Source organism: Eleutherodactylus coqui, chromosome 10 (genome assembly GCF_035609145.1).
Source record: "Eleutherodactylus coqui strain aEleCoq1 chromosome 10, aEleCoq1.hap1, whole genome shotgun sequence".
Taxonomy (NCBI): Eukaryota; Metazoa; Chordata; class Amphibia; order Anura; family Eleutherodactylidae; genus Eleutherodactylus; species Eleutherodactylus coqui.
In genome coordinates, this window is record NC_089846.1 from 10,318,227 (window position 1) to 10,345,431 (window position 27,205).

The following is a 27,205-nucleotide window of genomic DNA, read 5'->3' on the forward strand; positions in this document are numbered from 1 at the left end:
ATTACAGCGGTAAATGCATCCAATGGAGGCGTTCTGCAGAGCAGTGTGTATAATAGTGCTTATTAACCCTTTAGTGACGCAGCCCATTTTGGTCCGAAGTGCACGACAATTGGGGGGGGGGGGTTCATCTCTGCTTTTCAAAAGCCATTACTTGATTTTTCCGTCGACCTGGCCGTATGAAGGCTTGTTTTTTTGTGTTGTGAGCTGTAGTTTTTATTGGCACAATTTTTTGGGGGTACATATAATCGAGAAAAAAACACATGAATTCTGCCATTATTGTTTTGCTGTTTTTATTTTCTGCATTAATCCCGCAGCATGAATGACATGATACATTTTGTTTGCGGGCCGGTATGAGTGCAATACCAAAGTATTGGAAACCAAGATTGAATCTGGGCACCCCGAGGTCGTCGTCTGGTTGACCCCACCTTCAACAGAGTGTTCAAAAGACTTAAGAATGTGGCTCCCATTCTCCCAGGTCGACTGTTTTTCTCTGTCGAGGAGGTCTGGTATGAATAGTCCACCCCGGTATGTGAACCGCCGAGAGCGCCGGAAGGTGATCTTCTGCCTATGTCAAGAAATGTTCTGCTTCTGCTACAACCTTCATGCTGTGGGTCCCGATTTGATGATCTAAGTACACGATAGCCGTCGGTTTGGACCCAAACTGGGAGACCGGTCAGCTGGGATGCGAAGTGATGAAGAGACAAGAGAAGAGCCTGAAGCTCCAACACATCTACTAGTAGTGTGAACTTCTGTCTGGTCCAAGTGCCTTGAGCCGCAAATTTCGCTGAAACCCCCACCCCACCTTCCCCAAGCCGGCATCCATGGTGAATACCTGCCATTGAGGGTGCAGAAAGGAGCATCCTAGATGAATTTGTGGGGAATCCAGCCACCAAAGAGAGGTGTGCCGTATCTGTAGAGTTATTCAGATCTTCCAATTGAGAGATTCCACGGATTTGCCCCACTTCGAGAGAATGGCCCCTTAGGGAGGCTGAGCGTGATAATGGCCGAAGGAATTGCCTCAAAGAGGAAGACAATCAGTTGCAGCGCTTTCATGCAGCGAGCGTATATGCTTCTGGAGAAGTAGTTTTTGGCGTCGGCAGTATTACACGGGCTTGACCTATGTCGAAAGAGAGACCCAGAAAATCCAGACGTGACTGTGTGAGGGAAGACTTGGGATGGTTGATCCATCCGAACCTGGACAGGGTGTCCAGATGGATGTGGAGACTGTCCAAGTTGGCTAACGGGGTCTAGGCTTTTATCATGATGTCGTGAAGATGGGGAATGGCTACTATTCCCTTTTGAGTAGAGGATACCCATCAATGACACCAGAACTTTCGTGAAGACTCAGAGGGGCCATGGCCAACCTGGATGGAAGAGCTGTGAATTAATAGTGATTTAAACGGATGGCGAAGCAGAGAAATCGTTTATGCGCTGGGGAGGTGGGTACATGAAGATGGGCACCCTTGATGCCGATGGATGACAGAAATTCCTGTGGTTCCATGAATGCAATGACAGATCTCACTGACTCCATGCAGAAATGTTGGACTGTAAGATACTGATTCAACTCCTTCAGGTCTAGAACGGGCCCGACTGCCATCCTTGGGTGCCACGAATAGATTGGATTAGAAACCTACAAAGCGTTGAGAATGAAGAGCGTGAACGATGACCCCTTGAGAGGACAGGTTGTATAGCTCAAATGAAAGCGTTGGCCTTTGAAAGGGACCTCAAAATCCTGGAGGTGGGGCAGAAGATTCTATGGCGTAGCCTGAAAACATGATCTCCCGAACCTAGGCGTCCAAGACATAGGGAGAGTGTGTGGCTAGGGAAGCCGCCAATGCATGAGCTAAGATTCTGGCCATATCCAGGGAAGCTTCACATATAACCTTCCCTGCCAGGCTATCTTATGTGCAATATCTGCTAATTCTTCCATGGGAGAATGGGAATGAATACCTTGGCGTAGTTTAGCCCATTCAGTGGAGGCCCTGCTGACCCAAGTAGAAGCCAATGCCAGCCTTAGCGACAGCCCTATTGCCTCAAAGGAAGTCTTTGCTGGTGACACTTATTTTCCTGTGAAGGATGTCTTGAAAAGCCGAAGTGTCGCCCATAGAATACCTTTCGGAGAACGCTTTGTGCGCCTGAATTAAAAAGTAGGAATGTTTCACTTAAGACCGGAAAGGTTAGGTCTTGAAGATACGAATCACCAAGCTGACCTGATGGAATGGAGTTGGTCTGAGAATATAACTTTCTTACAAGCTGTTTGATTGATGCTACTATTGTTAATGGGTTTTCAGAAATTGTACCATTTCTAGTACCTAATTTATAGGAGGGGTTCGTTGGGGGGTCTGAGCGGAGCCAATGGTGTAGAGGCCTTGTTGTTCAGGGTATAATAGCATTGTAGTGACAATCGTATTCTACGTTCTATAGTGTCTGTAAGACGTGGATCCAGTTCAGTTTTGGCTTGGGAGAGGGCCTGCATATTGGGTTGTGTTTTGGCTTTTTACACTAATTGGGAAACTTTTAATTGAAGTTCTTCCTGACGGACCAGGCGTTCCTTTTTCCGCCTGACTGAGCTAAATAAGATGTCCATGAGCGCCACTCTGTGTGCTTCCCATAATGATATAGAGGAGGGAGCCGAGGGGCCATTAATTTTCAAATCTTCCTCTGTTTTGCCCCTGCAATGTAGCTAGGACTTCTGGAATAGTTAAGAGTGAGTCATTAAGCGCCCATGATGGTGGTCCAGGTGTAGACATCAAAGAGTTGCAAGAAGTAGCGACCGGGCTATGGTCGGACCGGGAAACGGACGGTGTTATAGATTGCTTTATCTGTGATAAAAAGGTGTCCAGTGTCCAAATATGATGTATTCTGGAGTAGATGGATTATAATTTGCGCCACGGGTTGACCAAATCGTACTTTGACAGTAGTGTTTTGAATGAATGAGATGAGTGTTGAGGTTACAGTAACGGGGATGGGAGACAATGGCCAAGCGGTAAAAGAACAGTCAGAACATTTTTGAGAATAGTCAACTAATAGGGCGGTGTGCCACATCAGCGCCCAGGAGGTATGGAGCGTATGCATTGAGTCGGGCTTGAAAGGGAGAAGAGATGAAAGGGAGAAGAGATGTAAGGAATAGATAAAGAGAAAGAAGAGAAGAAAGAAGAAATAAAAGTATGCTTTCCACTCTCCCCCCTCCCCCAAGGCGGAGGGAGTTGTTGCATTTTTTTAGGATAAGCAAAGCAAATATGACCTAGACTCCGAACAAAAAAGTTTGACTTGCAGTGTACTAGGCGGTTTTCAAGTGTCGCCTTTTCAATGCCCGTAGACTAAATCAATGATGTCTTAACATAGGAGAGGTAACTCAATCGGGGGGGGGGGGGGGAGAGAGAGAAAAGAGAGTTTAGTACTCTTTATCAGCTATCCCACTATGAGCGATCGCTGTGATCAGACCCTCCTACCCCATCATTACAGAGTCTGATTATTTTTTTGTTTTTAGGGATATAGGTGTATTGCGATTGGCCAAGAGATTCCGTTCTAGAACCGTTGGCCGTTCTATCTACCTAAGCTGATTGATACGCCGTGTGCTGCGTGTATTTCGAGGGGTCTGCATTTCCACTCCTGGCACACCTGTTCCGAGAAGCAGATTGCAGAACCCCCTCCTCTGCTTGTCTATGTGTGTCTCGGCCCTAAGTGCCCTAATAAAGCCTTCCTTTTAGCTCTGTCTATAAGGTGAAGGGCTTTACATTAGAAATAGACTTCCATTCTGCCTATAGTTATGCGGCACTCGCCCGAGCTCTGGAATGGGGGGAGCATCACGTCTCTCTGACCCGTCCTAGGCTCAGAAGTAGTAAAATAAGAATTGTGGGTACTCAAGAACTTCAGTCCGTCTCCCGGGGCACGGCCCGACAGCCCATTCCCCACAATGCAGGGGGGGCCGCACTGAGGACATTATACAGAAATCGCATGTCTGTGGTGGGACTTGGGTGTTGAGAGTTTGAGGTTAAGATCTCCCTTTCCTTCGTAGGTTCTGGCCAACGTGGCTTATATCATCATTGAGTCCACGGAGGAGGGCACTACAGATTCCGGCCTGTGGAAAGAGATCCTGTTCCTCGTCGACCTCATGTGCTGCGGCGCCATCTTGTTTCCAGTTATATGGTAATACGTCATGCACATTCGCGCCGCCCGTTATATGTAATGTCCTTGTGCAGGTGTTGCCGACCTATCGAGACAACAAGTACAACTGTGTTAATGGCTCCGACTGCCTAAATACTCCCGGGGTCACTACGGTCACCGCTCGGGTAGTAGGATCCAGGGTCAGCCGCTTAGGTCGGGGTTGGTTTTTGATTCCTCTTTCCCCGTAGCATCGTCTTATATTCCACTTCCGTCCCCCTGAGGTCTTTTCTTCTCTTCCCAACCAGGTCCATCCGACATCTTCAGGAAGCTTCAGCAACAGATGGGAAAGGTAAGTCTCCCCGATGACTCTTGTGACTACTGTTTGTATATAGAACCAGTTATTGCTGCCAGGCCAGCGCCGACATATTAATGGCTGCCTGTAAGCCGCCCGGTCGTTGCTGCAGGCTCTGATCTCCGACAGCACGTTGTGCTGCTGCATTACCTATGTGGAGTGGGTTTCTTTCTCCAGCAGGTGGCGCTCTGCACAGTAAATCTTCTGCTGCTCTCCTGGCTTGTCATGCAGCCACTTCATCATGGGTGTTGTATACACTCACATACAAGGAAAAGGCATTGCCGCTTGTATAATATGTGCTGAAAGACACATCATCCATGCAGGATCTGTGGAGAATGCAGGCACATTGGGACATCTTCTCTGCGGTGTCATGATGGTGCACAGGAATCCCTGAAGATAATGGGCACTGCCCCCATATTCCTTAGCCTTGTGGGACTTAAATCCCAGCATGTGTGACAGGATATCACAGCACCGTATATGTAAAAATGTCTGCAGACCAGCAAGCATTGGATAATCCAGCACTTGCAGACTTGTGGGCCTCCAGCCCCCCCATCTGATGCCCCCCACGGCCGTCTCCAGCACCCCCACGGCCGACTCTATTTCCCCATCTGATGCCCCCACATTGAATGTGCCAATGGTTACCGCAGTGTGTTAAAGGGACGGTGTCCGCGCCTCTGAGCCTTGTAAACTGGAGGTATGGGAGTCCGGAGATGATCCTACTTCCCTTCCTCACTATTCCTGCCCTGTCCACTTACAAAGCCACGGCTGCGTGCATCCCGTGTAATACATACGTGTGCACTCCTCGTCCTCCTATGTGGTCGCAGGATGCCTGCAGCCGCTGCGGGCCAGCAGAAGGTAAATATGATAGCCCCATCTCCTGCAAGCCCATGAGGCTAGTTAGTGGAGCTTCACATTCCCTTTAGCATATGTTATACCCATGGTGCCCCCTGCTGCCACCCTGTTGGCTCTCTTGCACTAGCCGCAATCTTGGCGGTGTATCGGTTTTCCCCAGCTGGTCGCTGATACCATTGCTCTTCCATCCAGGGAGGTTTACACCCGCGCCTGCAGGCTGACCGTTATACAGCTGTGAACCATGACTATAAATGGCTGCCATTGTGTTTTCTGGGGCGTCCGTTCATCTTGTCTCTGGGGAATAGCACCCATATACCCGGACGTCTTCACCGCTCCCTCTTTGTTCCGTCGGAAGGAACATGACCCACCCTTCCCCTAAAACCCCTCAGCCTCTCCCTTGCCGCCCGCACCCATCCTCCTGCGTTGCTCGCGCCACCCTCTCCCTCGGCAGCCAGCTATCGATCCGCGGCGGTGAGTTAATGGTCTTTGCTGGTGGTTGATGAAACTTCTGCTAATTGTGCCGAGAGTGGCTGGAAATGTAGATTATAATTGGTAGAAGCCGCCTGCCAGGGTGAAGTCAGATGTTTACTCCTTCCAGGGTAAGTGCTCCGTAATGTGTCGGGGCTTGTGGGTTCTCTAATGGTGATAAGAAAGTGTCCGGGGGGGGAGGGGGAGGGGGGGTGTTGGAGTGGCATCAACTTGCAGGAAGGCTTATGAATACTGAAAATCAATGGTTGCCAATCTTTGACTCCTTGGTTGTTGAGGAACTTCAGCTCCCAGCATGCCCTGACAGCCGTGAGGTATCGGAGCATGCTGGGAGTTGTAGTTAGGTGAGGCAGGGCGTACCTCCTCCTCTGTACTGCTGGAGATTTGGAATAGTGTTTAAAGGGAGTAAAGGGACCGTAGTTCAGTTTTGTTTGTTTATTTTGTCCTCGGGTGCCGAGGAGGACCAGCCGAACTGTTAGGCCTCATGTCCTCAGGCAGGTCAGATTCTGTGGGCAGGAGCCCGCAGCGGAATCGCATCCTGCCCACGGTGAGAGGGCACTGCTTACCTGACCAGATCCTCTGTGTGGTTGTGGGGGTCCCTCCATTTTCTCTAATGTGGATGTGGGCGGTCGGGCATGCCGCCGCACATGCGCAGTGGAGGTTTTTTTTTTTTTTAAATCAAAATCTCCTGCTTTCCCGCAGGATCCGCGGCGCGTCTGCAGTGTACGTTTTGGACGTGACGCGGATCGGACGGCTTCCATTGACTTGCTGCGACTCCGCAAAATCCATGTCAAAATTCACACCAAACGCACAAAATATGCTGCTGATTTTAACGTGGATCTGCACCAAAATCCGCCACATGTGAACACACCCTTAAAGAGGTTTCCAGCTTTCTGGTCGCGTTCAGAAAATCTAAATAACCTTTTCTGACTTAAAAGGATTTCCATCGGATGCGCCATAAATGGTCGATGCGGGCGCCGCCCCTGAGACTGGCACCTTCCTTTAGGTCCGCTCCCCGTCTGGCTGAATGTGGCCGCTGTGGGCAGTCGGGACTTTAGGACGCAGCTGAACAGGCATCGCTACACGGTGTCGGTCATTCCCATAGAAGTCTACGGGAGTTCTGGAAACCATGTAGAACAGTGAGCCATTCTGTTACTGCAGCTCGCGAGTCAAAGGGGTTGTGCCAAGTTATAAAGTTGTCCCCTATCCACAAGATGTCAGACGTTTTTAGAAAACGCAGTTACACTTTAAGGCCTCAGTCACACGGGCGTTTTTTTCGCGCGATTTGCGGATCGCATAACGGATGCACATCCGCAAATCGCGTGACCGGGGCCGATGATTCGCTGAAAAATCTGCACCTAGCAGAGTTTTCAGCAAAACTGCCCAGTGCTGCCCGCTATTCTCTGCCACAGGAGAACGGTGTTCGCCCATTGAATTCAATGGAGCCGGCAATACAGCAAGCGCTGGATGAATTTTCGGGGAAGGGCTTAAAATATAAGCCCTTCCCTGAAAACCATCCTGAAAATGTGTAAAAATAAAAAAAAAGTATACTTGCCTTTTTCCTGCAGCCGGAGTTCAGCCGCGTCCGGTCGGCAGTTCTCCTGAACTGCTTTCTGTAGTATTCAGCAGGCGGGGATTTAAAATCCCCGCCTGCTGAATGGGCTGCCTCTGATTGGTCACAGCCCTCACAAATCAGAGGCAGCTCTCACTCACCCATTCATGAATGGGTGAGTGAGTGCTGCCTCTGATTGGCTGAGCGCAGGGACCAATCAGAGGCAGCTCTCAGCTGTCATTCAATAGCTGAGAGCTGCCTCTGATTGGTCCCTGCGCTCAGCCAATCAGAGGCAGCACTCACTCACCCATTCATGAATGGGTGAGTGAGAGCTGCCTCTGATTGGTCACAGCCCTCAGCCAATCAGAGGCAGCCCATTCAGCAGGCGGGGATTTAAAACTTCCGCCTGCTGAATACTACAGAAAGCAGTTCAGGAAAACTGCTGGCTGGCCGCGGCTGAACTCCGGCTGCAGGAAAAGGGTGAGTATACTTTTTTTTTTTTTGCCTCGCATCACTTTGCGCTATCATATGCCTCTCACGCTGTGTGATGTTGTGCCGGCCCCTTTCAGGGCGATGCAAAGCATTCCGAGGGAACAACCAAAGATAGGACATGCCGCCATTTTTCTTTCCCGTGCCGCGTTTGTCTCTTAATGCACAAATGTCGCACGATTTTCTCGGCCGTGTAAAAGCTGCCTAAATCTTCCCCCTGCCCTGATCGTTTGTTACAATGTATCAGTCTGGAGTCAGAGGATTGTCCCCCTTCACTTACAGCAAGCAGAGGTCTTGAAATGCAGTAAAGGCGGTAATATTGTAGAATATTCCAGAAGCTTTTATTACACTATGATAAAGTGTTATTTATCCCTCTTAGTGCGCAATTGATGATGTTTAGTACCTTCCCTGCGGCTAACGACCAATGCGCTGACGTGCCGGGGAGGCGGCGGCGCTCCATCACTGCATATGGTCTGCTTGGTCTGCCATTAATAACCGTGGTTTAGGTGGCAGATCTGCTGTCACATACCTTCCCCTGACCTGTCTATATAAGGGCTGCTTGCTGTGCCTCCGCCTGCCGCCGTGACCCGGGAACACAGCATGTTTACACGTGGAAACACAACCTCCATTACTTACATTGGCCTCAACCGGTCGGCAGCGGCTGCTGCGCTTTATTTACTGTCATCTGGCAGCGCTGCGTTCCACAAGGTATTCCAAGAGCGAGGGTTAATTAAGAAGCACGCGGCTCAGTGAGGACGGCCGGCTGGATGTCATGTGCGCTGCTGTCATGTTCAGCCAGAGTTTAGGACTGATGGGGGTCATCCTCTTCTGGGGTCGTCCGTACTGTTAGGAGAGTGCAGAATTCCTGTCTATAAGGGTCCAGTATAGGAGATGTTGTGTTGGTGCAGAAGCTACAATATTAACCCCTCCAGGACCAGAGATTTTTTTTTTTCGTTGGGGTCTTCCATGAGCCGTAACTTTTTATTTTTTATCATTGACCTAGCCGTATAAGGGTATTACTTAATGTATCATATAGTATACGGAAAAACTCTTAACATGTAATCTAAATTTTTGGGATACTATAATACCCCTTTTCCCTGAAAATAAGACAGTGCCTTATATTAATTTTTGTTCAAAAAGGTTTAACTTTTTTACATGTATAGCTGCCTGGACACTATTTAAATTGACTTTTTAAATTAACTGTTAGCAGGGCTTAATTTTGGAGGAGGGCTTATATTTCAAGCATCCTCAAAAAGCCTGAAAAATCATTTAGCATCCTCAAAAATCCTGGAAAATCATGCTATGTCTTATTTTCAGGGAAACAGGGTAATAATAAGGAAATGACAATCCTGGCCATCATCGTACTGGATAAATATTGGGATGTTTTAACAGCTTGGACTTTTATGTACGCGACAATACCAAATATGTAGGGTTTTTGTTTTTACTTTTTATGGGGAAGATGAAAAAAGGTGTGTTTATTTTTTTTTTTAACGGTTAAAAACCTTTTATTATTATTTCTTTATTTTACTTTTATTTAGCTCCTACGGGGGATTTGAACTTGCGATCACTTGATTTTTGTTGCCCCTTGAGACCTGCCACAAGCGGTGCTCGATGGGCAATCTATACATGCCAGCCTTCAGTAGTCACGAAGCTGCAATGCTGGCCCATCAGCACCCAAGATCGTGCTGTAGGGGGTGCCGACGAGGCATCAGAAGGGGGTTCCCCTCTCCAGTAGATGATTTGGACATTGCGTCAGCTTGGACTGCCCCGATTGGTCGCTGGAGTATGTTGGGGCTCATTCACACAGCTGTATGCAGCATGCCCATAGGCAGGGATATCGGTCTGCTTTTCACGGACTGAATCGCTGTCTGCATGTTTTATGCGCTTTATATTACGGATTTGCGGGTGTTTTTTGCGCGTTTGTGCCGTCAACAGTTTTTCACACACCCTATAAAAAAAAACCAGAAGGCCCAATTGGTCTCTCGTTTCTCCGTTTTCACAGTCTCCCGGCACGCATGTAACATCCGTGTCCTACGTAAAAAAAAAAACAAAACCGTATGTCTGAATACACGGATTTACTTTTAAAGGGGTTTTCCATCCCTGCTTTCCATGGGCGCTCCGTTCTGCCCGCCCCTTCTCGCTCCCTCCGTCAAAAACTGCTCACACCCAGTGCTGTGCGGGTGGCCGGGTAACTGGTTCCTCCACCATGACCACGCTCCTGCCCACCCAGACACCGCTGCCTCGCCCTCCGTATTCTTCCCGTCTCGCCCCACGCACTTTTTTACGAATGCTCTGAGCCGTGGAAAAGGAAACAAAACGTTCCCCGCTGTTTGTGAAGAGGGTCGATTGATGGCAGCAAGGCCAAAAACTCAACTTGTTGAAAAACCAATCCCTGAAGCAGAACACAACCTTCCCCAACAACATTGGCCGCCGCGCCGCCGCAGATGGGCTCTGTGCACCCCGCCGCTTACTGCTCTGCCGGCGCGGCTTACGTCAGCTGAGTGTAGTGATTCACACTATTTCTAGGAACAATTTCCTCTTCTGTCCGGCTGCTCACCGCCGGTGATTATACCCGCTGCTCACCGCCGGTGATTATACCCGCTGCTGCTGCCGCCGTAATTGTTTGGTATAGACTCCGTCACGCTGGAGATAGCGGAGCTTTATATACACATAGTGACGGCGGGCCTCGACTCATCTCTTTCTATTTTGGGGGTTCTAAGGGGCCGTGTGGGGGAGTTTATAGGTTTGCAGTGTTTGGGCTATGGGGGGCGCTATGGCTGGCGTGGTTCTGCAGGCTCAGATGAATAACATGACTGGCTCGTATGACTGCTGTGATGGACAATGTGGCTGCCTCTTATGGGGACGCTGTGGTTTGCATGGTTGTGGGGGATATGTTGGGTAACATGGCTGGCTGTTATGGGGGGGAAGTGGTTTGCATGGTTGTGGGGGATATGTTGGGTAACATGGCTGGCTGTTATGGGGGGGGGGAGCGGTTTGCATGGTTATGGGGGCTGTAATGGATATTGTGGCTATTAAGTGGACACTGAGTTGGTTGGGGATTGTGGTGGAGAATCTGGCTGCAAGGGGGCTACTGTGGTTTGCATGGTCTAAAGGGCTGCAATGGATAATGCGGCTGGTTATTATGGGGGCACTGTGGCTTGCATCGTTAATGGGGCCGTGATGAATAATGTGGCTGGCTGTTTATAGGGGCACTGTGGTCGGGTAGTTATAGGGGTGGTGATGGATAACATGGCTGGCTGCTATGGGGTTACTGTGGTCGGGTAGTTATAGGGGTGGTGATGGATAATGTGGCTGGCTGTTTATAGGGGCACTGAGGTTGGGAAGTTATAGGGGCTGTCATGGATAACATGGCTGGCTGCTATGGGGTTACTGTGGTTGGCATGCTTGTGGGTGCTGTGATGAGTAATGTAGCTGGCCGTTATGGGGCCACTAATTTGTATGGTTGTAGGGGCTTTGATGGAGGCACTGGTTTGCATAGTTGTGGGGGCTGCTATGGGGACACTATGGTTTGCATGATTATGGGGAATGTGATGGGTAATGTGGCTGGCTGCAATGGGGTTACTGTGGTTGGATAATGCGGCTGGCTATTATGGGGACGCTGTGGGTTGCATTGTTGTAGGGGCTGTGATAAATAATGTAGCTGGCTGTTACGGGGTTCACTGATTTGTAAGGTTGCTGGGGCTTTGATGGGACACTGGTTTGCATAGTTGTGGGGGCTGTGATGGAGAACATTGCTGGCTGTTATGGGGCATGTGATGGATCATGTGGTTCGCATCATTATGGGGGCCGAGTGGCTCGTATCATTATGGGGGCCGAGTGGTTCGCATCATGGGGGCCGAGCGGTTCGCATCATTATGGGGGCCCTGTGACTACCTCTTAAAAGCGCATCTTGTAAGTTCTTTACTATAAAGACTCTCTTAAGATCGTGAGTTTGGCGCGGCCAGGACACCTGCTAATAGGGAACCACACAATAAATCATTTGTTGTTAGCTGTTAGTTCTTCTCTGAAGTGCAATACTCGGTAAGAGAGTCCTGAAGCACCAGGAGAACAACATGAGACGATCCCCACATGGCCCTGCCGAGGCCGGAGTTCTCCCCGCCGCCCCGCCTCCGCTCAATGTTTTCTTAAGAGTTCTTGGAGATGTTCAATTAGCAAAGCAGAACGTGACAAGTATGGATCTCCTCCGTGCAATAATCCGCTCTCTAGAGTATTCCCGTTACCCCTGGGATCTGCTAATGGGCAGCCTGGTTAAAGGAGAACTCCGCCTTATATGGAGCTCGATCACCAGTCCTGTCTCATGGACCACCAGTGCAGATATAGTGTACTGTAGTTGGTTAGTAAGATAATTTAAGGGTGCAGTTCCCCTATAAGAAGCTTGGTTGTGCTGCATGTTGCAATTCAGACTAGCAGCCCCCATGTCTGCTCATGGTGATTATTCGCCATGTAAGACGGTGCAATCGCTGGGTCATGCAATTCCTTTTGTGATCATTTGACCAAAATGACGACATGTGCAGAACCTGGAGACGAGATGGGAAGTCTGTAATCCAGCAGATTGTGAGGATCTTCCATCCTGACGTAGAAGCGTTTCCTTCATTATGATTTTTCTTCTTTCTCCTTTTTGTCAGCTGCTATCAACTTGGCAAAACTGAAGCTTTTCAGACACTACTACGTAATGGTAAGTGAGACGGGCGCAATGTATCCAGCACGGAAACCTCCTACTCCTCCTATGTACAAGACTGTGACTACTATAATACTGCCCTCTATGTACAAGAATATAACTACTATAATACTGCTCCCTATGTACAAGAATATAACTACTATAATACTGCCCCCTATGTACAAGAATACAACTACTATAATACTGCCCCCTATGTACAAGAATATAACTACTATAATACTGCTCCCTATGTACAAGAATATAACTACTATAATACTGCTCCCTATTTACAAGAATATAACTACTATAATACTGCCCCCTATGTACAAGAATATAACTACTATAATACTACCCCTATGTACAAGAATATAACTACTATAATATTGCCTCCTATGTACAAGAATATAACTACTATAATACTGCCCCCTATGTACAAGAATATAACTACTATAATACTGCCCCCTATGTACAAGAATATAACTACTATAATACTGCCTCCTATATACAAGAATATAACTACTATAATACTGCCTCCTATGTACAAGAATATAACTACTATAATACTGCCCCCTATGTACAAGAATAGAACTACTATAATACTGCCCCCTATGTACAAGAATATACCTACTATAATACTGCCCCCTATGTACAAGAATATAACTACTATAATACTGCCTCCTATGTACAAGAATATAACTACTATAATACTGTTCCTATGTACAAGAATATAACTACTATAATACTGCCCCCTATGTACAAGAATATAACTACTATAATACTGCTCCCTATGTACAAGAATATAACTACTATAATACTGCCCCCTATGTACAAGAATATAGCTACTATAATACTGCCCCCTATGTACAAGAATAGAACTACTATAATACTGCCCCCTATGTACAAGAATATAACTACTATAATACTGCCTCCTATGTACAAGAATATAACTACTATAATACTGCCCCCTATGTACAAGAATATAACTACTATAATACTGCCCCCTATGTACAAGAATATAACTACTATAATACTGCTCCTCTGTACAAGAATATAACTACTATAATACTGCCCCCTATGTACAAGAATATAACTACTATAATACTGCTCCTCTGTACAAGAATATAACTACTATAATACTGCCCCCTATGTACAAGAATATAACTACTATAATACTGTCCCACTATGTACAAGAATATAACTACTATAATACTGCCCCCTATGTACAAGAATAGAACTACTATAATACTGCCTCCTATGTACAAGAATATAACTACTATAATACTGTCCCCCTATGTACAAGAATATAACTACTATAATACTGCCCTCTATGTACAATAATATAACTACTATAATATTGCCCCTATGTACAAGAATATAACTACTATAATACTGTCCCCCTATGTACAAGAATATAACTACTATAATACTGCCCCCTATATACAAGAATATAACTACTATAATACTGCCCCTATGTACAAGAATAGAACTACTATAATACTGCCCCCTATGTACAAGAATAGAACTACTATAATACTGCCCCCTATGTACAAGAATATAACTGCTATAATACTGCCCCCTATGTGCAAGGATAGAGCATTTAACCATATCATTGCCACTCTTACAGTTCCCTCCCCCTGTACATACATGGTGCTTGCACCCTCCTTGCTCTCCTCTTATAGCGGCGCTCCCCATTTCTCCGCTCGGTAAATCCTTGCATCGCAGTGACATTGAGGTTCTTGCTCCCTCTGATAATTGGGATGGCGGGCTGGATGGATAGATAGTTGGCTCCTGCAGTAATTGCATTACAGTAATCTATCTCTGAGATGGCCGGGGATGCTTGAGATGCAGACATAATAACCTGCAGCTCACGGAGCAATCTATTAAGTGGGTGCCATAAATTCCTCTCAGGGAGATTAATCCCAGATCCGCAGCCTGACATGTGCTTCTCTGAGATGGCAGCACAGACGAGGTGGGGGGCGCAGGCTTCGGGAAGAGCCAATCTGCAGACAAGTAAAACCTCACATGTCCCAATTTCGTCTTTTTTTTGCCATAGATTGTCAGCTTCATATACTTCACCCGGATCATCGCCTTCCTCATCAAGCTAGCTGTCCCATTCCAGTGGAAATGGGTGTACCAGGTAGGTGCTCGCCAGCCTGCCCCATGAGATGCCCGCTGCTATCTGAACATCCGCTGGCATAATCCAGTTACAAGGTCATGTCCACTGCAATAAGTATAAGAAGCTGCAGGAAACTCTCCAAGATGGTTTTATCTGCATCTTCCTAATCTACCATGCCGTAGAATTCCTCACCCTTTTAAAGATCTCTGCTATCTGTCGGTGAATAGAAACATTTTGGGGTGCATTCAGAATGTAAAAAGCCTTCCTTCCATTAGTTGGATTTACACGATAATCGTTCAGTGTAAACGCACGCACCGACCGCACGCCGTTTACTTCTCGTTCGTCGGTCACTGGACGCCGTATCCTTTAGTGTAAACAGGCAGTCGTTCACTTAGGACTTGCTTTTGTGGGACAACTTCTTTAAAGGGAACCCGTCACCACAATGAGCAGCGTGTACTAAGATATGTTGCTCATAGGCCAGCCAGTTACAAGGCGCCCGGAGAGGTACTATTTATACTCCTCCAGCTCCCCGTTCCCGCGGTGTCACCCTCTGAAGGTGGCGCTAGCGGACTCATGTCGGCAGCTGCCTGTGATTGTTGTCAGTAACTTTGTAGATATGAGACCTTTTAATGGCCAACAAAAAGGGAGGATGTTACAGCAAGCTTTCAAACTTACTTGGGGTTCTTCTCGGACATATAAGATAGATTCGAAGTGTCTGCATGTATGTAAAGGAAATCTATATAGGTTTCTAAATTGGTGTTGGGGGTCACCGGGCCAGCGTGGTATATTTGCTCCTGATTTCTCATATGCTCCACTCTACCATGAAACCTTTTGAAGTACCGTGTTTCCCTGAAAATAGGTCCTACCCCGATAGTAAGACCTATTGGGTTTTCGGGGGAGGCTTGAAATATAAGGCCTTTCCCGAAAATAGGACCTATCTCGGGTGCCCCACTTAAAAAACAAAACAAAACAACTCACATGGTCGGCGGTGTCTGCATCGGCGATGTCCCGCCGGTGTCCTCCTCCATCTTACAGCTGTCTTTTGCTGGCGATGGGGCTTTGAATACCCCGCCTCCAGCAAAGCAAGTGCTGTGATTGGAAAATCGGCAGCCAATCACAGCCGGCGCCCGATGAGCCAATCACAGCCATTCAGTGAATTACATCACTGAATTGCTGTGATTGGCTGACAGCGCATTCAGCGCCGGCTGTGATTTGGTTGACAGGGCTCGAGTAGCCAATTACAGCGCTCGCTTTGCTGAAGGCGGGGTATTCAAAGCCCCGTTGCCAGCAGAAGGCATCTGTAGACCAGGAGGACGCCGCACCACCACCGGACACCATCGGGAGGAATCCGGACGCCGCGGACCAGGTAAGTAAAAGGCCTCTCCAGAAAATAAGACACTGTGCCCTTTTTGGGGGCAAAAAAATATAAGACAGTGTCTTATTTTCGGGGAAACACTGTATTTATGCCTGTCGTGAGAGTGTCAAAGATGGTCATAAATTTGTACTCCCAAATTCTTCTCCTTGGGGTTCTTCCTCAGGCATAATAGGATAGATCTAAAGAAATAGATGTAATATTTAGTATTCTGCTTCTTCAGATCTATCCTATTATGTATACCTGGAGAAGAACCATAAGTAGGCTGGAAAGCTCGCTATTATTACATCATGTATTTTTGTTGGCCATTAAAAGGTCTCATATCTACAAGATTACTTGGTTCCTCTTACTGAGAACAATCGCATTTTGTTCTACTGGTGACACCGGACCAAACTTTTTTTTTTTTTTAGTTTTGCAGCTCTGTGGAAACTTCCATAGAGGACAGTGTGTGTGTACAACAGACTCACGCACGCTGCTTTCTATGGGGTGCAAGAGGAGTCTTGCTAGTGCTGACTTTCATAGGTGACGGCACAAGAACAGGGAGCCGTTTGAGTATAACTACTACATCCTCAGACTCCTGGATCCGGCCAAGGAGCACCACATTGTAGTTTTATAGTGCTCACATGTAGTAACTGATGGTTTGCCACATTGTATTCAGTGTAGTCAGTCCTATCTGAGCGCCTGGACCTGCGGGATGATACATTTTACTTGCACTGATGCATTGTAACTGAGCAGACGTGTTTTAGCTGTGTGTAATTTTGGGCTTTGATGGGTTTTTAGCTTCTGAATGTAAAATAAAAATTGCTTATATTCACTGACAGCAAGCAGAGCTATTGGAAGGGCTAAAGATTCAAGGCACAAATTATTAAAGTTGCACAATATTTCATTATACAGTGGTATGACCTGATGCTCCCGTTCCTGCTGCATTATCCACTGGGTGACGGCTTCCATCCTTTTTCAGGGTGACATTTATATAGACTGCGACGGCCAGTTATAAATGATGTCCTGGTTTTCCTTGCAGCTTCTGGATGAATTGGCCACTTTCATCTTCTTCGTGTTAACCGGGTACAAGTTCCGGCCGGCGTCGGACAACCCCTACCTGCAGCTTCCCCAAGATGAGGACACAGATGATCTGGAAATGGAGGCAGTGTGAGTATAAGCTTACCTATAAAGACGCTAATATGGAAACCCCAGCAGTGATCCCTCATACTGGGGGTGCAACCACTTCAATGATGACTCTGCTGGACTAAGTAGGGGTCCAGGTGCAACCTCTTACTAAGTTTTCATTCACAGGCAGAATACAGAGATCATATAAAGGAGTTGAAACCCAAGTAGATCTGGAAGTGCCTATCTTCAAAAAAGTGAAGAAGGTGGATCACAGGGCTTTAGTTTCCTGGATCCACCTTTTTCCCTTATTTGAAGATGGGGACAACATTTGCCCTTTTCCAATCTTCTCCTCCTGTTCGCTAGGAATTTTCAAAGAACCACTCACCACAATCTTGGAAAATTCCTGGAGAACAGGAGGAGAAGATTGGAAAAGGGCAAATGTTGTCCCTATCTTCAAAAAAGGGAAAAAAAGTGGATCCAGGAAACTACAGGCCTGTGAGCCTGACTTCTATATCGGGAAAGATCTTTGAACAAATTATTAAACCTCATGTATGCAAGAACTTGGATGAAAATGGAGTAATTAACCAGAGCCAGCATGGGTTTGTAACAAACAAGTCATGCCAGACGAATCTAATGTCCTTCTATGACAGAATCACCGACTGGGTTGATCAGGAAAATGCGGTGGATATAGTATATCTCGACTTTAGTAAAGCATTTGACAAAGTATCTCATATCATACTTATGGAAAAGATGACCAAATCTGGGATTGACAAGGCAACTGTTAGGTGGATTCACAACTGGCTGAGTGATGATGTTCAAAGAGTGGTCATAAATGGCTGCACATCCAAGTGGAAGAATGTATCACGTGGGGACCGCAAGGCTCTGTCCTAGGCCCAGTGTTGGTCAACATTGTTATAAATAATCTGGAGGAGGGAATCGATGGCAAACTGATCAAATTTACTGACGACACAAAGCTAGGAGGGATAGCTAACACTACGGAAGAGAGAGAGAGGATTCAAAAAGATCTAGAAAAGCTTGCACAGAGGACGGTGACTAACAGAATGGTATTTAAGGCCTTCTACCCACAATGAAGCCATAATGAAGTGGCGCATCCTTCCCGGCCAATCGGATGAGCCGTAGTGTCATGCCAACAGCACATGTCCTTATGGGACCCCATCAGGTTATGGCGGCTCTTTAGTGCTTTTTCTGCTAATCCACTGCCTTTCCATCCGTCATTGTGCGGTCGCCGACACGCCGATGCCTGTAGGACACGGTCATATATTGCGCAGGTTAGTTGTGGATCGTTCGCTGTTTCCATTGTTTATCGATCCTGTGAACTTTAAATCGATGCGTCGGCCGCTGCGTTCGGACAGATCGCAGGTAACGGCGACAACCTGAATGATCAAATGCCGTTCATGGAAAGTTCTTGTTCTTCTTGATGCTTGCAGAACAACTAGAGGACATTTGCCGGTATCTCGCAACCTCTGTGATGGGATGTGACCCGGAGCAGCACAGAGTCTTTCAGGAGGGGGGTCACTTAGTGAGGAGTGGGTTGGGGCTCATTTTGAATTCCATTTTCTTTGTTACGGAACCGGAAAACACTCTGTGCCCAAAAGGAACAGTCGTCTCACGGCACTGGATGCTGTCGAAGGACCGTTTTGACTATAATGGGATCCGTTCAGTTTCCGGCATTTGCAGGACAAAATGGTGCAAGATGCTGCATCATTTGGTTGTACTATTTGTCTGCGCCTCTACACGTATTTGGGGAGTGGATCTAAAGAGGGGAGCAGGAACCCCCAGCAGCACAGAGTATATCAGGAAGAGATTGGATCTTCTGGGACGTCCTGGGCGGACGGTGGAAGGAGCAAGGTCCTGGCAGCACAGAGGGTATCGTACTGACGGTGGAAGGAGCAAGTTCCCGGCAGCACAGAGTACATCACGGACTGACGGTGGAAGGGGTAAGGTCCCGGCATTAGAGTGTATTACGGACTGATAGTGGAAGGAGCCGGGTCCAAGCAGCACAGAGTGCATCACGGACCGATGGTGGAAGGAGCAGGGTCCCCGGACCGATGGTGGAAGGAGCGGGGTCCCCGGACCGATGGTGGAAGGAGCGGGGTCCCCGGACGGTCGGTGGAAGGAGCGGGGTCCCCGGACGGTCGGTGGAAGGAGCGGGGTCCCCGGACGGTCGGTGGAAGGAGCGGGGTCCCCGGACGGTCGGTGGAAGGAGCGGGGTGCCCGGACGGTCGGTGGAAGGAGCGGGGTCCCCGGACGGTCGGTGGAAGGAGCGGGGTCCCGGGAGCACAGTGTTTTAGCATACTTCTAAGGAAATCCTTGCATTGATCTTATTGTCTGCAGCTCGCCACACACCGACTGATCATTCGTCGGCTTCCTAATGGCCCAGAGTCATTACATTAGTGGTTGGCGAGGCATTGTGTGTATGGCCACCTTAAGGGCTTTTTGACATTGGTAGAATCATTCCACCAGGGGGCAGCGGAATTTGCCGCACCAAAATCCACATTGGCTGAATGCGGATTTTGATGCGGAGTTGCAGGCGCATTTAAGCCATTTTCAATTTTGTATCAAATCCCGCTGTGTCCTGATGGAATCATTCCTCCCGTGTCAACGGGCCCTTCTGTGTCCTCACAATGTGCCTGTTGTCTTCAGGCTCTCATCTCTGAGGAAGGAGACCTGGTCTCAGCAGGGGGGTGTTTTATGTAGCCCCCCCAGGTAGAGTCTGCACCAGTCCGGGCGTCTGCTTTATGTCCACCCGGTCAGATGTCCTAGTTTAGGCAGCTCGGTCCTGTTTCTTCTGACATCAAAGCGTCATGTGTGCCTGGTGTTCTGCAGCCGCTCCATATACTCGCACCCTGGCTGCCGACCAAGTTTCTTCTAAAGTGACATTCTGCATAGCTTTCTCCTCTTCCTGCGGGGGTTCAGCACCAGATATACTCCCTGCGGGCCAAATAAAGGGCTTTTCTCACAGTTGACAATTATCACCTATCCCCAGGATTGCTGGGATCCCACCGATCACCAGAATGGAGGTCTAAAGGCCCTAAAGTTCAGAGGTGGAATAAGACGGTGGTCGAATATGCGCTATTCTGTGGATAGGTGGTGATGGAAATTGATGTCAATTTTTTTGGAACACACACTTCTAGTTAAGACCTCTGCTGCAAGCAGTGAATAGGAACATTTCTGTGTACTTCCTGCCAACTCCTGATCTAATGCTGCACACCGCTGAGGGTTTGTTGCAATTCTGTTCCGCCTAGACATTCCTCCAGCCTGATACATGTTACCTGCACTGATGCATTGTTACATTGTATCAGCGCAGCAGACACATCCGTGTTCACCTCACAGGGTTGTGTAGACTGCAGAGGTTCCCTTCAGTCTCAGGGTTTAATGCCTACGGGGGGCGCTCCCAAGGCACCGGGCTGTCTTGGTAACCAAACGGCAGCCCATGATCTCTTTGCCTCTTTCGGGCCTTTTAAATGGCGCTGTCTGGACGGACCTTGGCATTTGAAGGGCTGACGGCAGGGGTCACAGTCCCTTGAAGCAACGCCTTCCACTAGAGCGGGCTCAGCTATAACATTATACACTGTGCAGCGGACGTCAGGAAGGGGTTAAAATACTGCAGAACTTTCCAGTATATAATAAAGCTTTATATACAAGGCTGTACGGTGAAGAATGGCGCTCGCTCCCAAGTACGGTTGTCTTTTATACTGCGGATGTTTGATCCAGTTGACTTCGGGATGGCTCCTGGCACTGACGCCAAATGCATGCTGGCCGACCGGATCTGGCAGGGATGGCACTTCTCCTTCTTGATGGAACCGCGCAGTAATTCTATTCTATGGGTGATGGGGGGATCTAACTGATCGAGCTGCGCACAACGGCTCCTACGTGTTTCAAGCGTTACCGCTCTTAGTCATGGCTAACGGAAGAATGAAAACACTCCAAAATTTAAAAGCCACACTACCCAGTCCAGTGGTATAATACACATCACATGTTAAGCACACGTCAATTTAAATATTAACCTCATGAGTGCCAGAGGAAAAGAAGAGGAGAGGGGGGGGGGGGGGGGGATTGGCTCTCCTCATCCCCTACATCCGCCTAGGGACTTCATAACTCAATGATATATAAAATAAATCATTTTTATAATTAAATTCAGGAAAAGAGGGAAAAAAATTTATAAAAAAACCTGATTCCAGGGAGCAGCTCTTATTGGACAGCAGACATGTCCGTATGCTCTCCGATACCCGCGGCCGGTGGACCTTGCATATCTCATTCTTGTCCCTCATACGGATTAGAATAGGACATGCTGCGGTTTTATTTTAGGGTTTTTTTCCCCCACATGGACTATTGGTGAATTACATGGAGAGGAAGTACGTCCATGTGAATGGGCCCGAAGAGCTGCATCCATAGGTTATAATGGTCAAGCATTTAAAGGGGTTGTACCGGAATTACAAGTTATCCCCTAGCCAAAAGACCCCCACAGATCAGCAAGTCATCTCCTTTTTGGTGCATGCACTTAATAGAATCCACTCACAGGTATGACAATACAACAGGAGGCCACTGGACTAACGAGGAGGCATTCACCAAAGCCCCTCTCACAGCCCTGTCATCATTAGGTTACCGGGGCTAACGAGAGAGAAAAATCCATCCAAGAGCAAGTCAAGAGACTCTGGAGCAGCGTGCGCTCGTGGGGGATTGTGTAGATAAGATTGGAGGTCGCCATGTGAATTCAGCTGCTGGATGTCGGCAAGAATATTCGTAATCCCTGATGGCCGGTAGAGATGTTAGAAATGATGATTAACGATCACCGTGTAGCAGAAAGTTGCAGGAACTTTAATGCTGTTGTGCCGCAGACGGCGCTGTAACTTGTTCAGTGACCCCAGTGGCTAACTTCAGTTTCATTCATTTTAATAGGGCTTAGCCTGCAGTACCAACCTGGGCCACTGTGCAATATACAGAGCTGTCTGCTTCCTGCAGCACAACCCCTTTAATTCAGCCAATTATCTCCCTGCCTAACAAATGCCTTCGTTGTGTCCCTTTTTCAGAGTGACGACCACAGGTTCCACAGAGGGGATCAAGAAAGTGAAAAAAGTCCTCAACGGGTCCTCGGAGCCGCGCTCAGAGTGGGAGAACTCTGCCTGAATGGACAGACTGACCACCTGGATTTTAATTTATTATTTACTCCTATTATACATACAAAGAAGCGGGTCACTGAAAAACGCTGCATCTCCATCCTTCCTGCTGCACCTACGTCCCCCTTGCCAAAAATATCCCACACCATTCAGCTTGCACTCCAAAAATCGGCCTCTGCTGGACACCAGCCTAGCCCCAATGTTTGGAGACACCCCTCTCCCTTCCCCCCCTACAAGACTGCTCAGGAGCCCCGGTGCTAATAAGAGGTATCATGAGTTCCAGAACCGACCCATCCCATCCTCTTTGTACCTCCTGGGCCGGCGAGCGGCGATACATAGTAACATGCAGGCCTGTGGCGGCTGCTCAGCTGCAGGATGCTGTTCGTCAATCTTCCTTTTCTTTGCAGCCGCTCTCTAGGCCGTCTCTGTAGCCGCAGCGAGCAGGAAAAACACCTGTAAATAGAATTATCATTTTGTAGCAGATCTGTACTGTTTCTAGAATGTTTTGGGGGAATCGTAATCAGAGGTGGAAATGCGGAGCTGTGCATGCCGCGCAAACCTTCAGCACTGCGAGGTCTTTGTAGTAGCAGGACGTCTCGGCCTCTTACAGATACCACGTTGGGCTGTCCAGACAAGGCCGCTGATTCTCTTCAGATCTTCCTTAGTCCAATCTATTTGTGGGAAAGCTGGGTGATGACTAGTATGGTTGCCATTACAACCCAACAGGTAGCAGTCGCTCGGCTTTCCCAGACTCCTCGATGACCAGCTCAGCCCCGTATGCAGCATCCTTCCTGGAGCTGTAATGGCGGCCATGTTGGTAAGAAAAGACTGAATTGAACTTCGAAAGTCATAGACTTCTGCGGGGGTTCGTTTTATTTTGGTAGATGCTCCTGGTATTACTGTAGTGTGGCTGCCTGGGTGACGATCGGCGGTTGTGCCCCCTCACCAAACCGGCCGGTGTGTCCCAGTTCCTCCCTAGCTCTTCGGTCACCTGTAGTGCATTTTTCATGGCGTCACCTCTTTTTCTTCCATGTTATGAAGATTTCCACATTCTGTCTGTTCCGAGGCGGCGCTAGAGATGGTACGTGAATACTCATGCGTTAGATTTAGGGTTTGGGGCGTTTGGCGGCAGAGTAGATCCAGTAAAAAAAAGAAAGACCTTTTCAGTCCTGCTGAAGGTTACATAACACGCTGTAGTCCAGGGGATTTGGACTGTTGAGATGTCAGCCATATGTACAATATAGTAGTCTTGTCAGCTGCTGCAGAACTTCTTACGATGTTCATCAGGTCCTAAGATATTGGTGAACACTAGGTCTATTTTTTGGGTTATCTCACTCCCTCATGGACAGCCCGTCAAGGCGGTTTGCTGTAAATTCAGCTAATAAAGTTCTGCAACTTCCTAATCTACTTCTGATCATATTTCTCATCTTTACCAAGATCTCCGCTTGCTGTCAAGGAAGGCAAAAATTCTTGATCGCATTCAGTAGCTCGAAAACTCCTACTACATCTGCGCCAACAGGATAACTCGGCTTCTGTTAACTGTAGAGAGAGTTTCCATTTGCGAACAGCAAGCAGAGACTTTGAACGCCAGAAGGCTTTGAGACGCCGTTCATTAGGAAGTTGCAGAAGCTGGTATTCTACAGCGAGTAAGCTTTATTTACGTAAAACCGGGAATGGAATTGATTGCGACGACAGCGGACCAAAGGGTTAAATCCATTCTCGGCCAGCAGGGTTTTTTTTTTTTTTTGGTATGAAGGTGTAAAATAGAGGTTTGGGTGTTTTTGGTTGTGGTGGGTGTGTGTGTTCTTTCTTTTCCTCCCTTTGTTCTCCATTAACCTGTATTAGTCATTGCCTTTTTTCCCCCCCCCAGTGCTGAAAGGGTTAAAGCCTCCGGCTGTAAGGACGAGTGTTTTAATGATGACATTTATTTCTTTTGTGAATAAAAAAAAAAAAGAACTTTTGGCTTTATTAAGCATCGCGCTCTCTGTTGTACGTGAAGCTGTGGGCCCGGCGGTCGTGGGGTCTAAGGCGTGGAACGAGGGTCTTTGTGTTTTTACCTTCTATGCAAGTGAAATAAAAGGGAGCGACAGAAAAGCGGCTTCTTTTCTTGAGCTTTTGGATATTTTGTAGTAATTTCTATACATCAGAAGGGAAATGTTGCTGATCGGTGGGAGGCGATCGCGTGGGACTCCACCGATCCCTGAGCATGGGGGTCGAGTGTATGAATGTGCGAGTGCGATGCGATCTTTAGTTTTTCCTATTGAAAAAGTATTTGATTTTCTCATAACGCATCGCGCTCGCATGCGAAACTGCATGATGACCAGCGCAATATCAATCCGGGTTTCTCGGACCGATGCCGTGCTTACCTCTGTGACTACAGCCCAATCACAGACAGGTTCTCTACAACTTGGTCATGTCCGACTTGCATGGCAGTCTGACAACAAAGCCGCAAGCAACCTGCACCCACCAGTCCAACAGTTTTTTTTATGCCACAGTTGCGTTGGCGATTGTTAGATACATGGCCGAAGAGTGACGCTGCATGGTGTGACCAACGTCACTGGGCAAGCCTTAGCGTTAAACTGTGAGGCCCATCCATACTGACCTTGACACCATGTTCAGACATTGGAAGTGTGTCTGGGCATGGCTGTTTGGAGTTCGGGTCGGGAGACTCGTGGTGAGGCCGAGACAGACTTGCAATGTCCGTATGTTAAAAGATGGTGCAAAAGTCAGTGTGGACGCGCCCTTACTGGGCTTTCTAAAAACCTATTAACATATTATAGGGGCACGTCAAAGTTTTGGCTACTGACCTTCCCACCAATTGCGAAAATGCTAGCTGAATATGGGCTTAAAGGGCTTTTCAGGCACAAAATGGAAATTCTGAAAATGTTGAAATCTAGGAGGTACACCTAAATAATGGCAACCTGTACCTTTTATCTGTCGCTTTGAACCCTCTTCTTCATCCCATACATCTGTGATCTGCCACTGTGTTTACATGCATCAGTTCCACAGTAAACACAGCAACATACTGTTACCTACAACTTCCCACATGCATAGAGATTGGTTATTGGCCAGAGCTGTAGCCCCGCCCACAGCTTACAGGTCCTGCAACTTACTGGCAGCAAGCAGACAGGACCTTCCGGCACTCTGAACTGCACATGAGCAATACAGTACAGTGCTTCCACCCCTGTCCTCCCATCATGCACTGCTCACAGGATGTTGGAGGCTATGGATAGGGGAGGAAGTAAAAAAATATGAACAAAAGATCAGAGGAAGTGGAGCCATTTTGGGGTGGAGGGTCACATGACATAGAAAATGAAGAATGTAGCTAGACCTGGTACAGTGAACTTATTCCAAAATGACATTGTGATGATTTACAATAGACTGTGGCCCGGTCTTCAGCGCTTAGAGGAGCACCTCAGCTGGCTCGTTAACGCCATCGTCGAGAATGGCATCAGCTGACCCCCAGTGATCAAAACTTTTGATATGTCCCTATGACATGTCAAATGTTTTTAGAAAATGCAGTTACACTTTAAGTTGCTTGTGCAAACAAGACCCTCCAACAATTTGGTTGTGGGATCATTTGTACAAACCATCCCACGGGCAGCATGCTAGGCTCAACGGGCCAACTGACTGCAATTTGTGGAGGATCACATTTTTTGGCAGACTATAGACTTCTACATGCTCACATGTGGAGGAAACAAATGCTGCAGAATTTCTCCTGTAACTTAACTACCTGTGATTTAGCTGCGTTTCTGCGACTTATGAACGTACCCTTAAGATTTATTATCTTAACCCTTTCCAATCCCATGTCTGACCTCCTGAAGACATTATGATTTAAGGCTGTACAGCCCCGATGCTGGAGGACACCCGTCGGGGTTCTCTTACTGTATATTGCCAGCCTCTCTGCTGTCGGAGCCTATCCAACATGTCGCCTCATGCAGTACTGGCTTCAGCCAGCATATAGTGCCGTTGTAGAATGGCAGAAAAAGAGTAAGCCCCCTAGGAAAACCAGGGTACAAATTGGATTGGAAAGGGTTAAAGGGGTTTTCCAGGCAGTATCTACTATCATTTCCGGTGATACAGCAGGGTTGGAGCTTCTGCTCCAACCCTGGTGTATCCCGGGTCTGACAGTGGGCACTCCTTGGAAAACCCCATTAATATCAAATTCTTATAGTTTCTGTACTATTTATCTTTCATCCCATTTTAGAATATGATGGGCTCTTTCTCTGCTGTCTGAAGTGTCTGATAACAGGGAGCAATAGATAGTTTTGTCTTTTACAATCCATAGAATATATCAGCTCCACTATTGACTCTCAGATGACCTCTACAGTTGCAATCAAAATGTTTTAACATCACCCATTGCAAAATAGATCTATTTCCCAAATTTACAAACTTTCAGCTGTTTATAAAAAAAATAAAACAAAAGACCTACAAGAAGAACAACTAATATACAAGCGCTTTCTCCAAATTCACCACAAATACTACTTTTACTGACTACTGCTGTCTCAGAATTATTCAACCAACCCTCCATCTCACTCACACACACAAAATATTCCTCATATCAGCACACATCTGCAAGTCAGGCGTTATCTCAAGTGCAAGTGGTGTAACTAATCAAGGGCTTCATTAGTTACATCAGGTGTGTTTGAGATAAAACCCATCAACTAACTGGACAGGTGAGGGCTTTGTTGACTGTGATGTTTGACTGCATGTTATAAATATGGCGAAGGGCCCTTTTACACAGGACAATGGCCGACTGCAGAAGTGCCCTATGGCAGTCCCAGCGATACTCACTCCTGTGCTTTTATACAGGAGCAATGATCGCTCAGCGTATGGAGGCCTCCATTCACAGTAAACTGGCTGTCATTCATAGATGAATGACGGCTTGTTTACACAGGCCCATCATTGTTTGATTTGTACGCCTGCATGATGCAAATGACGGAAGAATTAGCATGA

At 47.5% G+C, this 27,205-nt stretch overlaps 1 protein-coding gene across 1 annotated transcript in view; it reads left to right on the forward strand.

Moving 5' to 3' along the window:
• The window catches only part of GPR107 (G protein-coupled receptor 107), a 42,644-nt gene extending 18,283 nt beyond the window's left edge, over positions 1 to 24,361 (forward strand). Inside the window, exons 13-18 of the mRNA XM_066580225.1 lie at positions 4,019 to 4,149; positions 4,413 to 4,456; positions 12,485 to 12,534; positions 14,570 to 14,653; positions 17,026 to 17,153; positions 22,163 to 24,361. Of these exons, the coding sequence (XP_066436322.1) occupies positions 4,019 to 4,149; positions 4,413 to 4,456; positions 12,485 to 12,534; positions 14,570 to 14,653; positions 17,026 to 17,153; positions 22,163 to 22,259 (534 nt within the window). The 3' untranslated portion in view covers positions 22,260 to 24,361. The remainder of the gene's footprint in view (positions 1 to 4,018; positions 4,150 to 4,412; positions 4,457 to 12,484; positions 12,535 to 14,569; positions 14,654 to 17,025; positions 17,154 to 22,162) is intronic.
• The last annotated feature ends 2,844 nt before the right edge of the window (positions 24,362 to 27,205 follow it).